At 41.9% G+C, this 17,601-nt stretch overlaps 1 protein-coding gene and 1 long non-coding RNA gene across 11 annotated transcripts in view; one reads left to right on the top strand and one right to left on the bottom strand.

Moving 5' to 3' along the window:
• Positions 1–8,404, top strand: part of OSBPL8 (oxysterol binding protein like 8) — a 72,840-nt gene extending 64,436 nt beyond the window's left edge. For all 10 annotated transcript variants that reach the window (XM_082241084.1, XM_082241087.1, XM_082241086.1 and 7 more), the window contains 5 exons: positions 248–433; positions 1,118–1,205; positions 1,909–2,008; positions 2,268–2,370; positions 4,149–8,404. In XM_082241084.1, coding sequence (XP_082097210.1) covers positions 248–433; positions 1,118–1,205; positions 1,909–2,008; positions 2,268–2,370; positions 4,149–4,284 — 613 coding nt within the window. In that variant the 3' untranslated portion in view covers positions 4,285–8,404. The remainder of the gene's footprint in view (positions 1–247; positions 434–1,117; positions 1,206–1,908; positions 2,009–2,267; positions 2,371–4,148) is intronic.
• On the bottom strand, positions 6,312–16,466 carry LOC309542385. The gene is made up of 2 exons (XR_014224225.1): positions 16,274–16,466; positions 6,312–9,137 (listed from the first exon to the last, which is right to left on the bottom strand). It is a non-coding gene; the product is annotated as an uncharacterized lncRNA (long non-coding RNA).
• Between the last annotated feature and the right edge of the window lie 1,135 nt (positions 16,467–17,601).

Genomic DNA, 17,601 nt, shown 5'->3' with positions numbered 1-17,601 from the left:
CAAGCATCATGCAGCTAATGGCTGGAAGCAGGAAGGGTGGAGGGTGAAAAACATAGTGCAGCAAAAAATAAAGGAACTTGAGTTGGAGTAAATTGGAGAAATAATTTCTAAAATAGGTAACAAATTGAAATCAAGCTTATGTGGTAATTGTAAGTTTTGTTCAGATGATACAACAGAAATAAACTTGCAATGAATATATTTGGACCAGTGTCTGATTCTTAACAGTTGTATTACTTGTATGTGCTAGACTTTGGCAACATGTGACCCGAGCTATAAATAACAAAGACCAATCGGAAGCAACTCAGGAGAAATGTGTTCTTGAAGAAGCACAGAGAAAGGCTGCCAAAGAAAGGAAACTTGCAGATGAAGAGTGGGTATGCAAACTGTTTGAGCCAGATCCACTCACAGGGGAATGGAACTACAGATTTGCAGAGTAAGTTTTGGTTTGCTTTCCCTTTCTACTTGGGATAAAGGTAAAGGTAAAGGTACCCCTGCCCGAACGGGCCAGTCTTGACAGACTCTGGGGTTTGTGCGCCCATCTCACATCTATTGGCCGGGGGCCAGCGCTGTCCGAAGACACTTCCGGGTCACGTGGCCAGCGTGACAACGCTGCTCTGGCGAGCCAGAGCCGCACACGGAACGCCGTTTACCTTCCCGCTGGTAAGCGGTACCTATTTATCTACTTGCACCCGGAGGTGCTTTCGAACTGCTAGGTTGGCAGGCGCTGGGACCGAACGACGGGAGCGCACCCCACCGCGGGGATTCGAACCGCCGACCTTTAGATCCGCAAGCCCTAGGCGCTGAGGCTTTAGCCCACAGCGCCACCCGCGTCCCTTCTACTTGGGATACTAGCAAACAATTTTGAAACAGCTTGTCACAAACTACATACTTGGCTATAGTATGTAGTCTGACTGGTAATATGATCCTTCATGCAGATATATCAGATAATGTTTTTCTTTAGATGAAGAGACCTTCCAGATCAGACAAGATGCATATTCCATTCTTGATCTTCATGAAATGCTAGTACCTTACATTTTGAAAAGAAACAGGATGATTTTTCCCTCTTTTTGAGTAGACTTACTTAACTTGCACTGTGTCCATTCTCTGTTGCCCACAGCACAAGACCTTGGGATCCACTGAATGATATGATACAGTTTGAAAAAGATTGTGCTATCCAAACAAAAGTCAGACATCGGACACCAATGGTAAGCTCTTGTATGATATTACGTGGGCAAGTAAAAAACAGCAGATTATCCTTTAGAATGCAGAGTCCAATATTTGTCTCATGGCCAGTTGCATTGGAGAGATTAAAACTGTAATGAAATCCTTCCTTCTTACCTGAGGATAAGCAAGGAAAGTTCACTGTTAGCAGAACTGAAGAAGCTAAATGGCAGTCAGCATAACTCCTTCCCATCCTTACCTTGCATTTCAAACATGAAAGCTGGTTGTTGATTTCTCCTCCTTCTCCCTGGGTTTAATGGTATTGCAAGGCCAAAAGGAAAGGCCCCATTACTGCAAACAGTATTATTTCACTTCCTTCACAGTCTTTTATAAATCCTTGTATCTCTCAAAAATATCCATAGAATCTCCAACACCAAGCCCCAGAGGTTTTGGTCTCAAAGAGCAGCCCTTATAGCAGTACCCAGATCACTAATCCTATGAAGCAGAGGCTCTCTTTCTTCCATATACCTCAAACAGTCTCATATAACATGGTCAGATGTTTCTTCCACCCCACAAAGTTCACAACAACCAAAGTCAATCCCTCCAGCCTTACAGAGACCACTCTAAAGAGCACAATACCTCGTCAAAATTATGAACAGACTGACCTCTTTCTAATATCAAAGCAGGTTGTCACAGCAAGTGTTTTATCTGTCTTGTTACTGAGCAGATAAGTCTTATGAATTGCAGGTTAGTGTTGCAAAAATAAAGAGGTCTGCAAAATCGAAGAAAGGGGAGAGTGGCTTCTCATCGCCAGAACCTGATAATCAGGACTCCTCTGGTAGTGAAGGTAAGTTCACACTATACTTTTTTCTTTTCAGATAGAATGCAGTAGTAGATACATCCCTTTCTTCTCCTTTAGACTAAAGAGGTTGTGTTGTAAAACGTTACATTTATTTTAGGACTGGGAACAGGTTTTTTGTTCTGAGTTATGAAAGGCAGAAAAAGAGAAAAGTTGCGTGATTTTGTTTGGTGAACTAAAAGCATTTGCCTTCGTTAAAGATTTCCATTCTTTAACCTATCTTGCATTATTTGAATTACTTCTGAAGCACAACACAAACACAGTGCAAGAATCCGAAAGAAGACGCTAGACCTTGGTGAACTGCAAAGTGCCATTGAATCTATAAGAGAGACGCAAGAAGACATTAGAAGGTGTGTATTTTTGAAAGTTTTTCTGTCTATGTTTACCGCGAGTGCTTTGGTCAAAATAAAAAATGCCACTTATTTATACATGAATCAGCTGCTAAATAAACACATTATATCAAACCATCCTTGTAGGTCATCAGTTCTCAAATGTGTAAATCAGACTTCTTTAGTGACGCATGACCAGTTTTTTAAATGAACGCAATATAATCTCCGAACTTTCTTTAACCAGTTTCTTTGTACTTGTGGGGTGGACCAGGAATTCACTAGTTTTATTGTGTCTCTACCCATGTTTTGTTCAGTAGTAGGAAAATTCCATGTTTGTTTCATGGAGTACTTGTCTCAGGTGCCTCCTTTAGATCTGCACAATATTCATCCTCTGTTTTGTTTCTTGTATTTGTCTTGGCCAAAACAAGACAACATTTGATCATAAGATCTCTTACGTTCTTAAGAATAGTTATCTTTTTTTAAAAAAATAAAATTGTTATTGAATTTTCAAAGTTTACACACACACAGACAATACACAACACAAACATACAAACACAAATACAAACACATATAATTTCAAATCCCTAATTTCTTAACCACTTTCCTAGACTTCCCCACACCTCCCCCTCCTGCATTCCAACTTCAATAGTTTACTCAGCAAGTTCTTATCTCCCTCCTTTACCTTATTATTATTTTACTTGATTCTTCTTAGTTAACCAAATTTAACTTATAAACTTCAGTTTAAACCAAAATACCCATCCTTTACATGCTTTTCTAAGGACAATCCCATTTCCCTTCCACAGATTTCCCAATTTCTATATTATTTACAAAACAAAATAACAGAAAACAACATATAATTGTACACTCTTGAGCTTGTTTGGAGGTTCTAGCAGGGGAGCGCAGCTATTGTATACCCTTGACCGAAGAACGGTACACTCCTTCTATCTGGGATGGTCGTCCTCTTCCACCGAGCGCGCAGCTTCGGGAGGGACGCACATGGAGCGGTGAGGGAGGAAGGGGACACCCGCCTAGCCAGCCAGATCAGCCGAATCAACCCTGGCGATCAATGGGGTGACAGATGTCGCAGCCAGATCGCCCCCCCCTCTTAAGAATAGTTATCAGGCATTTTTGTCTATGGCATGAGAGTTAATATCTAGGTCTAATCTTCCACATTGAATAAGTGGATTACCAGAAATTTCGATATTATTATGGTAGATTAACTAAAACTTTAGTTGATAGATCTACTACTGAAACTCATTAAAGCTTCACAGATCAAAAATGTGACTCTGTTTTAGTTTTCTAAATAAAGAGTTGATCTAATGTTTGTTTCTCGCCAAAATCCCTTTGAAATTAATGTCAACTGTATAGGAGCATTGTTTAGAGAATAGTCATGTGGTATTTCTTTTTGTTCAGTTTTTACCATCCCTAAAGCAGTTGTCTTTTGCTTTAATCATGCCCCAAATAGCCAAATATATGCTTTTGCAAAAGTTACTTTGGAGCAGAAATTTCCAAATATTTCACTGTTGGAGCTTGTAGATGTTGGGCCCACATATTTGTGCCAGCTCTAAAGTGAACCCCACCCCCTTTGGTCCCCCATTTTTAGATCTTGGGGTTTCATCCCAAGGCTCTAATTGTGGCCTCTGATGCTGGTGAAAATCAGTACTGTAGGAATTTCTAAAATAGCTGGAACAAATCCTGATCTAATTGCCATGTATTTAGTATGTTATATTTTAATAACTCTGTGGTTTCAGAATTAGCAACCTTTTGAATTCACCTCTTTTGTTCATACATTTTTGCAGAGACATCACAGCTCTAAGAACCAGAATGACTTCAAGCTCACAGACTCCAGATAATAACTTCTTTAACTTCAAGCACTATGTCTTCATTTTACTGATGATTCTCCTGCAGCTTGCAATCAATTACTGGTTTAAATAGAATGACTGGACAGATGAATATATGAAGTGGAAATATCATGTTCTTCGTGGGACCATATTTTCATCTTGGTTTGGCGTCAAATAAGGCAATATTATCTAAAACACAGGGACACAGAAGATTTAAGTCACATGGAGCAATGTCCGTTATATTCCGTCCTATCCAGATGATATGGACAATGCTTACATACCAGTACTTTTCTCTTTGCATCTTTAAAACGCTGGATAACCGCCTTGCATATTCTAAAGTGTTGTAGACTGCTCTGATAAATACCAGTACAGAATATAGCAGTCTGGGAATTCAAAAACACATATCTTTCTTCACTGTAATCATATAATCTCCAGTGGTCATATTAACAAAACAAGTGAATTCTAACCTAAAACGTCTTCAGAGTTTAGTGGGAATTATGGTCTTCATACATTCATTAGGAAAATTATATCCAGTGATACTCATTTGGAAACTTAATAGTGGTAAAAAGATTAAACTACTCAGTTGTTCATTGCCATTAAAAGATGTTTACGCAGTTAGTCCAACATTTCATTAATCGCACATTTCTGTGATTGTTACTTATCTGCAGTTTTCCTAAGTTTATGAAAATGGAATTCCATTGATCACATTAGTGAATTTTGGAGAAATACCATTACAACAGTCCAAAGAGAGAGCTTTGTGTGCTCAGCAACATTCAATTCAATTCTTCCAAAACAGCATCGTTTGTTGGCAAATTGCAAGGTGCTGTATTATACAGTGAACAGTTTCAGAAACTCATTATGTTGAGGTGCAGACAGTGGAAGCTGTGGGGTGGAAAAACTGTTCTGTTTGATACCAGAAAAGACTTTCTAGGGTAATGAAGCATCAGCATGGCTTTCAACAAACATTGGGTTTAATGGAGCCATTTGAGCCATCTGAATGTAATTGTGTCTGAACAGTTATGCTATAATATACAGTCTTGGGTAGCAACCTCAGCGTTTCAAGAATAAATCCCAGGAGCCAGGTAATTCCCACACAGTGCTGTTTATTAACATTCGCTTTGAGGGGGCCTAGATCCTAGCACTCATTGTAAATGAAAAAAACCCAGTCTTCAAATCTTACTGGATGCATTCAAATTTCCAAAAGACAAATCTGTTCAAAACCAATTTTTAGTCCTGCTATTCTGCTTGTTTACATGACATATATAGTATGAATTTAAGATGCAAGGCAACATGCAGAAAAGTAGGATGTCCCAATTTTCAGTGATCTTATTTTACAGCAAATATAAATTCTTTCAGTAAGACATGTGTATGTGGCACGCTGTCGATCGATTTAGCAGTCAAATGTTATATAAGAAGCTGTCAATTTACTACTTTTGTTATGTAGTCTAAAACAACTTAAGCAGAGGAAGATATCCTGGATTCAGCTCATTCTGGTTTAATATTTGCATATGTCCAGCCCAAGATGGACAACCTGTGGCCCTCCCGATGTTGTTGAACTCTTAACTCCCATCATTGCTGGCTGTAAAAGTGAAGAGTTAAGAGTCCAGCAATATTTGGACAGGCTTCCCATCCTGGTCTTGCCTGTCTTTCTTTCCCTTTTGTTCTGCCTTGTGGACTTTTTGCCAAATCCAAATTTTAAAAATCATCTTTAAATACGCATCAAATAGTGCACACTTAACACACAATTCCATAACAGTGTATTAACAGGTTTCTAGTGCCGCAAATCAAAAGTTAAGATTTAACGTGGTTGTAGCAGGCAGTTTAGTCTGCCTAGCTGGATGCTTTACAGATTGCCTGGGATGCTGTCATAGTTACAAATACAAATTGGTAAAAGATCTCCGGTGACAGTAGCACCACCAAATATTTATGCTGAGGTTGATATATATATGTATTAGTGAGCATTTGGGACAACTAGCTGTTCATACACTGCAATACCCAGTGGTCAAAACTGTTAAGTTAACTTGCTTTCACTGGACTTTCGCCCCGTCTGCTTCATGTGCATACCTAATATATTCTATTTCAGCCTGCTCGCACATGTTCTGTCCGTGCATTTTTTTGGTAGAGCTGGAAAACGTATTCAATTGCTTTATTCTTTGGGGCATTTATTTATTTATTTGCTTTTAAGAAAACTTTCTGTGGCAAAGTTAAGTCACAAGAGTCCTGTCTTCTCCTGTCTCAAATATAAAAAGCACAGCTCTTAAAATTTAAATTCCTGCTTTGCTCCTTTACAGAATTCCTTGCGTGAGCAAAACAAAGGAATTTATTGCCTGATTCATTTTTTTTATACTATGTGGTTGATTATAGGCCTAGTTTGTTCATATATAATATTTAGCTATGTGTATACGACCTTAAATTCCTTCAGACCAACTGTTTTCTGGACATAGTTCTAAAAACCCTGATTGTACAGTTTATAGAACTCTGAAGGCAATGACGTTCCTGTTAATTTTTAGTATTTAAAGCAGAGCACTTGATTTCTCACTCAGTTGTGTATATTTTATGTACAGAAGTAGAAAATATTCAGAATTGCTTGTTACTGCCATATTTATGGCTGTTTGTTTAAAAGAAATGCACTATAAGCCTTTAATATGCCATGTAACCATTAACATACCTAAAAAGAAACTAAATGTGTTGGGTGTAAAGTAGTAAATAGAGTTCTGGCAATACACAAAAACTTGTAACTCACGTGTTAGGTTAGTTTTTAACTATTAAGCATCCCTTATAGGAGTACAGCATGCTTCCTTTTCATGAAAAGTTCATTCTAACAGCTAATCTGTATGTATCAAAGGATGTTACAGTTCACTGCCCTCCTGTGCCTTTGGGGAAAAACTTCTTGCCAATTCAATGTTAATGAAATGGAATGAGAGTTAAATACATTCATCTCATCTACCACGATGGTAGTTACTTGCTTTAACAACTCTTTCTTCATGGTTTTTATCCTGTTGTAAATAGAATACTTAACTGCTAAACTCTTGTGACTGCTATGTTTCTACTGTATCCTCAATTTTGGGGCATCTTTTGAGAGCAGGCCATCAGAAACTTGAGTATTGTAATAGTGCCTTGATGGAATTCACACAGAGATGAGGTGTGTTTATGATAACAATGTTGTCAAGGTTGTGCCATATCTATTCATTAAACTTGGAAGTTGCTATATTTCCAATATTAACTTTCAAACAAACAATTTGAAAAAGATATGGTACATTTATTGAAGAACACATCAGATTTTTTTTCTTAGAATAATTAGTAATGACTAGGATCCAACAAGATCTCCAGATTTTGGAGTGTTGTCTTCTTATACAATGAAGCTGCAATGCTTTGTTTGTGATACTACAAAAATAGCCATAATAAAAATCATAACGTCACAGACAGATTATTTTGGCTTCACTTTGGTTTTCATGGGTCAAAATATTCTGAGAAAATAAACTTTTGTGAACAAAAGTGTGTGTGGGATGTGAGGAGGAAAATTACTAAGAATTGAAAGAAAACTAGGTCTCCAATTCTTGATGGAGCTTGTGGAAAAGAACACTTCTAATCAAATAGCTTCCTTGTGTGAACCAAAAAACACTTTTAGTGGATTTAAACTTTGGCTCAAATCTGGAAAGCACTTTTAAATATAAAGCATTCTGCTATTCTTGAACTCTTGTTCACATTCTTTAGTTTTTGAGCTTCACACAGTTCCCACCACATTTTTTTTTTACTTTAACACATTGCTTGGATTTTTATACTGTTACACTTTTTAAACTGAAAATGGGCTGTTTTACTAAAGCTGTACAGACCAGTGGTTAATCCAGTTGCATACAATATATGTAAGGAAAAGTAAGAAGTTATGTCAGACAATGTGAATGTTAATGCACATATTTTATATATATAGAGAGAAGAAAACCCTATTCATGAAAGTTTTTTGTTTCTACATATCATGTAAAGTAGCATTATTATTGCACTGTTTTCTTTTTTTAAAAAAAATCATGCTGCATGCAGTGTGATAAGAGAAGCAAGTAATTCCTTTAAAAGAAGTGGAAATTGTGTGTTGCATGCTTAAATGTACAGCTGAGTTCCAACTTGTTCAAAAGGCCATTTGTAAATTTAAAGCTCTACCATTGGTCAATAGTTTTGTACACTTGAAGAAATAAAATAAAGAGCTGTGATCAAGAACAGTACACTTGAGTTGTTTTGTATGGCTGAAACCAGCACCTAAAAGTCGTTGCTACTCTTGAGAAGACTCATTTATAATTCAAAGTTAAAATATTGAGTTAAAAAAAACAAACCTGCTACTACACAGTCATATAAAAACTGAAAAGCTACAGTGAAATATTCCTCTTCACTAGACCTCTCCTCCTTGTGACCCCTACATGAATTAGTCACTAAGCCACGCTTTAGTTTAGGGTTGATAATTGATGAAAATGGTCTTCTCCTGCCTTTAAGAGCTGTGTGCCAGGCAGAAATTCAACAGATTAAGCCTTTTCTGATATGGAAGCACAATTATCGGTCAAGCTTCAGCCAGGTACTCTCTCATTGTACGTTGTGCCATGCCTTCCTTCTGGGCAGCCATCTTGCATCGAGCCATGCCATTTTGTGACTGGAGCCCACAGCAGTCTCAAAACTTGAAATGTCCCCACTAGCCCCCAAAAGCTGGCCCATACCTGTCCCAAAGCAAATGGCTCCCCCATTTCAAATAAGACCATTCTGGCATTTTTCAGCAGAACCATTTCAAAGCCTCCGAACGTGGATGCAATAGGTACCTCGAGGGGTCGAGGGGAAAACCCAGCATTAGAAGTTCCAGTTCTTCAGTGCAGTGCTTGGAGATAATGGCGCCATCTTGCCCACCTCCTCAGCGGCCCCTGGGACAGAAGTTTACTGGGCTGGAAGACGACAGCGTGGAAGCTCAAGAGCCTGGTTTGTTGTAAAAAGGTTGAAGAATAGGCAATTTGGAAATGTAGTACTCCGACCTGGCTGCTGCTGCTTTTTTTAAAAAAGTAATTATTTTTATTCAGTTTTTATAACAGCAGTACATTAAATAATAATAACCAATCTTTGTAACAAATTGGATCCCTGAGGAACCAAAAAAAGTCATGCTATTCTTATACAAGAAAGTAAATCATTACTAACATTGCAAACATCCCTTTGCTTGCTGTTATATGATGAAAAACTCATAATACTAATCATTTTTTTAAGTAAGTAAAATTTAATACAGCCTCCGAAAACAAACCCATAAGCATTCAATTATAGCGTCATTTGACATAATATTAAAACAATAACGGTCAGAGAAACATATATACAGTGCTTTTTTTCTGGGGGGACGCAGAGGGGTGCATACCCCTAAATGTTCTTTGACTCTTTAACAGGACAAGAAACTTTTAAAAAATTTTCGTTTCTTCGTTAGCACGGTGAATCGTCACTTCCATTGCTACCCCCGATGACGGCCTCATTCCCTGTCATGGTGTTTCCTGAGTCTCAGGCGGAAGCGAGCGTTTAATGTGTGAAGCAGTGTGGTATATGGATGTGTAGTGTTTTACTGATGAAAGTTTGGCCTCATTGAGGGGCAGTATTTCAATATGAGTAATGCATGTTCTTTGTACTTTTGTCCATTTACTGTATTTATTTTCCCTGATTTGAACTATAAAATGGTGGCTTTCTTGAGTCAAAATGAAAGTACCCCTAAATATATTGTTTCTTATTTTTAGAAAAAAGCACTGCATATATAGTACTAAGAATAATAATAATAATAATAATTTATTATTTGTACCCCGCCCATCTGGCTGGGTTTCCCCAGCCACTCTGGGCGGCTTCCACAGAAACAAAAAAACACTAAAATATCATACATTAAAAGCTTCCCTGAATAGGGCCGCCTTAAGATGTCTTCTGAATGTCAGGTAGTTATCCATCACCTTGACATCCAATGGGAGGGCATTCCACAGGGCGGGCGCCACCACTGAAAAGGCCCTCTGCCTGGTTCCCTGTAGCTTCGCTTCTCGTAATGAGGGAACCGCCAGAAGGCCCTCGGCGCTGGACCTCAGTGTCCGGGCAGAACGATGGGGGTGGAGACGCTCCTTCAGATATACTGGGCCGAAGCCGTTTAGGGCTTTAAAGGTCAACACCAGCACTTTGAATTGTGCTCGGAAACGTACTGGGAGCCAATGTAGGTCTTTCAAGACCGGTGTTATGTGGTCTCGGCGGCCGCCCCCAGTCACCAGTCTAGCTGCCGCATTCTGGATTAGCTGTAGTTTCCGAGTCACCTTCAAAGGTAGCCCCACGTAGAGCGCGTTGCAGTAGTCCAAGCGGGAGATAACTAGAGCATGCACCACTCTGGTCAGACAGTCCGCGGGCAGGTAGGGTCTCAGCCTGCGTACCAGGTGGAGTTGGTAGACAGCTGCCCTGGATACAGAATTGACCTGCGCCTCCATGGACAGCTGTGAGTCCAAAATGACTCCCAGGCTACGCACCTGGTCCTTCAGGGGCACAGTTACCCTATTCAGGACCAGGGAGTCCTCCACACCAGCCCGCCCCCTGTCCCCCAAAAACAGTACTTCTGTCTTGTCAGGATTCAACTTCAATCCATTAGCCGCCATCCATCCTCCAACCGCCTCCAGGCACTCACACAGGACCTTCACCGCCTTCACTGGTTCTGATTTGAAAGAAAGGTAGAGCTGGGTATCATCTGCATATTGATGGACACCCAGTCCAAACCCCCTGATGATCTCTCCCAGCGGCTTCATATAGATGTTAAAAAGCATGGGGGAGAGGACGGAACCCTGAGGCACCCCACAAGTGAGGGCCCAAGGGTCTGAACACTCATCCCCCACCACCACTTTCTGAACATGGCCCAGGAGGAAGGAGTGAAACCACTGTATAACAGTGCCCCCAGCTCCCAACCCCTCTAGACGGTCCAGAAGGATGTTATAGTCGATTGTATCAAAGGCTGCTGAGAGATCCAGCAGAACTAGGAAACAACTTTCACCTTTGTCCCTAGCTCGCCGGAGATCATCAACCAGTGCGACAAAGGCAGTTTCAGTCCCATGATGAGGCCTGAACCCTGATTGGAAGGGATCCAAATGGTCCGCATCCTCCAGGCGTGCCTGGAGTTGTTCAGCAACCACACGCTCAATCACCTTGCCCAAGAATGGAAGATTTGAGACTGGGCGATAGTTGGCCATACTGGCCGGGTCTAAAGATGGTTTTTTAAGAAGCGGTTTAATGACCGCCTCTTTCAGCGGATCTGGGAATGTTCCCTCACAGAGGGAAGCATTCACCACCCCGCAGAGCCCATCGCCCAGCCCTTCCCGGCTTGCTTTTATTAGCCAGGATGGGCAAGGATCAAGGAGACAGGTGGTTGGTTTCACGCGTCCAAGCAGCCTGTCCACATCCTCGGGGGTAACGGATTGAAATTGATTCCATGCAACTTGACCAGACAGGGCTCTAGCACTCTCCCGCCCCGGCCCTGCTCCCACGGTGGTGTCTAGCTCCTTCCGAATATGAGTGATTTTATCTGCAAAAAACTGCAAAATCGTTGCAGGAGATCTTGGGGTCTTTACAAGGCCCCGGTGGTAAAGGTGGTTCCGTTAAATTGCGGACCACCTGAAAGAGTCTCCTGCTACTATTTTCTGCAGATGCAATAGAGGCGGTGAAGAAAGTCTTCTTCGCCGTCGCTATCGCCACTTGGTAGGCTCGACGTTGAGCTCTAACCTGTGTCCGGTCAGATTCGGAGTGAGTTTTCCGCCACCGACGCTCTAGCCGTCTCAGCGATTGTTTCATCGCCCTCAGCTCCGAAGAAAACCACGGGGCTGTCCGGGCTCCATGCAATCGGAGAGGGCGCTTCGGAGCCAGACAGTCGATAGCCCTGGTTAACTCCGCATTCCAGCGGGCCACCAGGGAATCAGCTGAAAGGCCATCAACATGGGATAAAGCATGCCCTACCACTCTCTGGAAACCATTTGGGTCCATTAAGTGGCGGGGGCGGACCATCCGAATTGGTCCCACCTCCCTGCAGAGGGGAAGGGTCGCGGAGAAGTCCAGTTGCACCAGAAAGTGATCTGACCATGGCACTTCTTTGGTTTCACTTTTACTTAGTGTCAGATCACCCACGTCACTAGAGGTGAATTACCAGGTCTAAGGCATATCCATGACTATGAGTTGGGCCCAACTTATTCAGGGACAGCCCCATGGAGGCCATGCTTTCCACGAAGTCCCGAGCGGCCCCTTGTAAGGTCATGTCGGCATGGATGTTAAAATCCCCTAGGACAACCAAACTAGGTGTCTCCAGGAGAACATCCGCCACGACCTGAAGCAGCTCGGACAGGGAATCCTGTCCGATTGGTGCAGCGGGGAGGTCGGTACACCAAAAGGAATCCTGTACTGCCCCTATTGCCCAACTTCCAGAACATGCACTCAGAAAACTGGGTCTTCCCAGTAGGACGCCTGATGCAAACTAATGACTTCCTAAAAATCACTGCAACCCCCCCTCCCCGCCCACATGACCTGGGTTGCTGTGCGTAAGAGAAACCTGGTGGGCAAGCGGCAGCAAGGACAGGCCCATCTGCCTCATTCAACCAGGTCTCTGTCACACAAGCCAGGTCAAATCCTCCATCCACAATCAGGTCGTGGATGGCAGTGGTTTTATTCATCACTGACCTGGCATTACACAGCAACACCTTCAGGTTATGTGGGTTTCCCCTGTTGTTTCCAGTATCCATCTGGTCAAGGCCAGACCCGGAGGCAGGGATAGTCTTCAAACAACGACTAAACCTGCCTCCTCGGTAATGAAATAACAACAACAACAACATCATCAATAATATTTACAATAAATCACCAGTGCTCCCACCATTTTTCAACGCAAGTGCTGCAGTGCTGCTATCCAACCAGCAGGCTTTCAAAGCAAAGGCCTGGGGTGCAAATCCTGAAGAGACTCCACATTGTCACAGGACAGGAGTCTTGTCATCACCAGGCTTTTAAAGGTACAGGAATCTTGCAAAAGGGTGTGGGGTAAAGTTCCATGTTTGCCTTTCTTTCCGTCCCTACCCCTCATTGTGGAGGGCAGGTGGCATTAATTTAATTTGTTGCAATTGAAAGGATCCTTGAACCCTGCCTGGTATTTTGGAAGGTGGCAACATGAGAACGGGCCTTTTGTGTGGTGGCTCCCCATCTGTGGAATGCTCCTCGCAGAGAGAATCGCCTGGCTCCATTACATGTCTTTAGGCGCCAGGAAAACACATTCCTCTTTACCCAGACCTTCAGCCATTAAATAATCTATGGTCTATTTAAGGGGACGTCGACGACTGTTATGATTATTTTATTATTATGCTTTTTATTATTATGCTATTATTATGTTCCTTAAAAGATGTTTCTAATGTTGTCTACTGCCCTGGGAGCTTTTGATAAAGGGTGGTATATAAATCTAAAAAACAACAACAACAAATTAGGTTAGGCTGAGAGGCAGTTACTGGCCCAGGGTCACCCAGTGAGTTTCATTGGGATTTGAACCCTAGTTTCTCAGGTCTTGGTCCAACTGATGGAAATGTGCCCACTGAGCAAAACCTTATCTAGCCTGCTCTTTCTGGGAGGATTTGCCCCCCTCAAAATCAGTCTTAGGCTTTTCGAATCTGGACTGCAGAAACCAATGAAACACACAAAGAACAATAACATCAAAATAGTACTATGAGGTGTGAAACGAGAGGAAAATGTTAATGACTGCGTAAAAGAAAAGAAAAGTACGGCTTATCCATTTTAGAGTGTTTGTCAGTAGAGGAGAGCTTTTTGCAAGTCACAGGAAATTAATTGTTCAGGCCTTCCTAGGCTTCTTAGTGGCTGGGGCAACTCAGATGGTAGGGGTACAAATAATAAATTATTATTATTATTATTAGGGCAATGTTTACTATGGAACTACCTCAGGATTTTGCCAGCTTCTACTGCCTGCTGCTAAGAGAAGTGTTTGGGTTGGTTTGATGAAGTGGCCTGCTCTTCAGCTGCACTCTGTTACTTGCTTTGGGATGGTATTTTGTGTTCTTGAGCAAAGTGCTTGTGCTTTCCAGAGCACTGAAAAGGCTACAGAAAATGGACAGAATGATAGATTATGACGCAGGGCTGTAAGGAGAAAGTATGAAAATCGCAAGGTATGCATGAGAGTTGCGCAGCAGCATTTAGTGAGATACACAATGCCTCTAATTAGTGTTCAAGCACATATTCTGTAGTGAGACGCTGTTGTGTTAACAGAAAACAAAACAAATCTAGGAGAGTTAAATCTGCTAGGAAAATAGTATGTGCATACACAGATAATCAGAAGTTCTCCTCTACTGCTCTGTCCTTAGCAGATTTACAACATGATCCTATGTACTCAGTGCTAAAAGACCTGAAAATGGCCGTGTCTGGAAGGCTTACCAAGCTATATCAAAGTGTGAATATTTAGCAGGAATGGATGAGAATGAACCATTTGTACATGCATCCTTATACAGCAGTAGTAACAAAAGATGCCAGTTCCAAACTCACAGCAGCCACTCCCCAGAAAAATAGCTGGAATGGAAACATCCGTGCATATGCACTTAAAAGTAAGATAATTGTAAAAGCAATATCCAGAGCAATTCCCACAAGGAAGCTCTGTTTTGCCAGTAGGGGTATCTTTGAGTTGCTGTTACATTGCTGTCTGTCTTGCTATGCAAAACAGTGCCGGTTACCAAATGCTGGCAACTGCTGATATGCCGCTAAACATTTGAAAAACATCTAGAGGGTGCAGAAAAGGAACACTTAGTGAGCTTTGCCTCAAAGTCAGCGGTGCTCTTGGAAGATAATCAACAGATCTGGACACATTTTATAAATACTGTATTTCCCTCATCCAAGCTGCGCGCAAGCAGGCAAAGACTACGCCTGCGTGTAACCTGCTACTGCTTCTCCCTCTTCAGTTCTCGCCTGGTCCTAGGAGACAGTGGAGCAGTGAAGTTGGGGGCAGGAGGAGGAGGAGGAGGAGGAGGAGGAGTGGAAGCCTTTACACCAGCCTGACCTATCTTCCCCTACTTCTGCGCCCATTCTTCACTCTCCAGTCCTGCAGCTTCTCCTGCCTCTGGCTCTTGTCTCCTGGCTGTCACAGGCTCCCCCACATCACTGATCCCTTCTTCCAAGTCAGGATCCAACCTCCCTTCTCCCAGTGCCCACTCCTCAGTATCCAGCCAGTCTCTGACAGGCATTAAAGGGGGGGACACCCCTATCATGCCTGCAGTACCTATCTGCTAATTAACGGCAGGCATCAGTGCCCCTTTTGTTCAGGAGAGGGGACATTATTTATTTCCTTTTTGAAGGCATGTTATTTGATGAAATATGCTAAATTGATTTGGATTTCCCCATCGTGTGTGTGTGTGTGTGTGTGGCCTATGGAGTTGAGCAATGAAGATTCAGCAGTACTGTAGTTTATTATTTATTCATTAAAAATTGTATTCTGCTATGCCATTAAAATATATATCAAAGTGGTTCACAGCAATAAAAAATGTAAAACTATACAATAAAAACCTAAATTTAAAATTTAGCAGTATTTATGCCCTGCCTACTAACCAAAGTTTACCATATATTCAATACACAATAAAACAGACAAGTGTACAGTAGTCACCACAGCAGGGCAAAGGTGTATGCAGTGCTTTTTTTCTAAAAAAAAAATAATGTTTAGGGGTACTCTCATTTTTCTACTCATATTGAAATACTGCCCCTCAGTGAGGTCAAACCTAGGTTCACAAAAATTTTAAGGGTATGCGTACCCCTGTGTGCCCCCCCAAAAAAAGCACTGGGTGTATGTAAGTTCCTCTTCCCGTTGTTTGCCAGTGTCCCAGCAAATGCCATCCTGCAGCTGAATCGCCTGGCTTTTGAAGCAAATAGGTGTTAACCCCACATAGGCCATGCCTTCTTCACTGGCTGGGTTAGCAAATGTGTTACATCCCTTCCTCCCAGTTATCAGATCTAAGAAGAGAAGCCTTTCATTAAATTCTGCTGCCCCTCTGTTTTCTTTATTACTCTCAGGAGAAGAGCAGCCTTTCGAAAATTTTCATTCTACTTACCAAGCAGCCTCTTTGCCTGCCCATCTGAGCTGTCACTTATCCTTCTTCTCTACATAAGCAGAGCAAATTCATTAGGATGCACAGAGTCTGCCTTTCATATAGCATCCTATTTGTTTCTTCACCTTCACTGGAATTAAGCAGCTCTTGAAATCTAGGCAATTCAGAACAAGCTGTAACGAGGATATCTGGCACAAACATGCACTCAGGAGGAACACTCCCATCTGTTATCATCTGCATTCACAATTGTTTTGAAGCGGAAACCGCCGCGGTGTTAAATCTTCTGCCTCGGTTCTGAAATGAGCAATATAAGTTAGGGGACCATTGCACACCGATATAGGAAACTCCAACAATGTGGATATAATCAAAATTCTACGAGCTTCATGCTAGCAGAATCATAAGGCGGGAACAAAACAAGGATGCAAATAAGTCTGCTTTCCATCAAAGGATCAAAAACAGTTTTCTCCTTTGAAATTACTCATATCAGTCCCAGGAAAGAAAAGTTTAACTGCCTTCTTGGGTACATTTGTTGTTTAGTTGTTTAGTCGTGTCCGACTCTTCGTGACCCCATGGACCAGAGCACGCCAGGCACTCCTGTCTTCCACTGCCTCCCGCAGTTTGGTCAGACTCATGCTGGTAGCTTCGAGAACACTGTCCAACCATCTCGTCCTCTGTCATCCCCTTCTCCTTGTGCCCTCAATCTTTCCCAACATCAGGGTCTTTTCCAGGGAGTCTTCTCTTCTCATGAGGTGGCCAAAGTATTGGAGCCTCAGCTTCACGATCTGTCCTTCCAGTGAGCACTCAGGGCTGATTTCCTTCAGAATGGATAGGTTTGATCTTCTTGCAGTCCATGGGACTCTCAAGAGTCTCCTCCAGCACCATAATTCAAAAGCATCAATTCTTCGGCGATCAGCCTTCTTTATGGTCCAGCTCTCACTTCCATACATCACTACTGGGAAAACCATGGCTTTAACTATACGGACCTTTGTTGGCAAGGTGATGTCTCTGCTTTTTAAGATGCTGTCTAGGTTTGCCATTGCCTTTCTCCCAAGGAGCAGGCATCTTTTAATTTTGTGACTGCTGTCGCCATCTGCAGTGATCATGGAGCCCAAGAAAGTAAAATCTCTCACTGCCTCCATTTCCCCCCCTTCTATTTGCCAGGAGGTGATGGGCCCAGTGGCCATGATATTCGTTTTTTTGATGTTGAGCTTCAGACCATTTTTTTTTCTTGGGTACATATAGAACAACTAATCAGCAAAAGACAGAAAACTTCAACAAATATCCAATTCCCTATGTTCAAGACAACACATACCAAGTTAGATGGCATGTTA

This window comes from Podarcis vaucheri (assembly GCF_965113315.1).
Source record: "Podarcis vaucheri genome assembly, chromosome: 10".
NCBI classification, from domain to species: domain Eukaryota; kingdom Metazoa; phylum Chordata; class Lepidosauria; order Squamata; family Lacertidae; genus Podarcis; species Podarcis vaucheri.
This window is presented reverse-complemented; position numbering and strand designations above follow the sequence as displayed.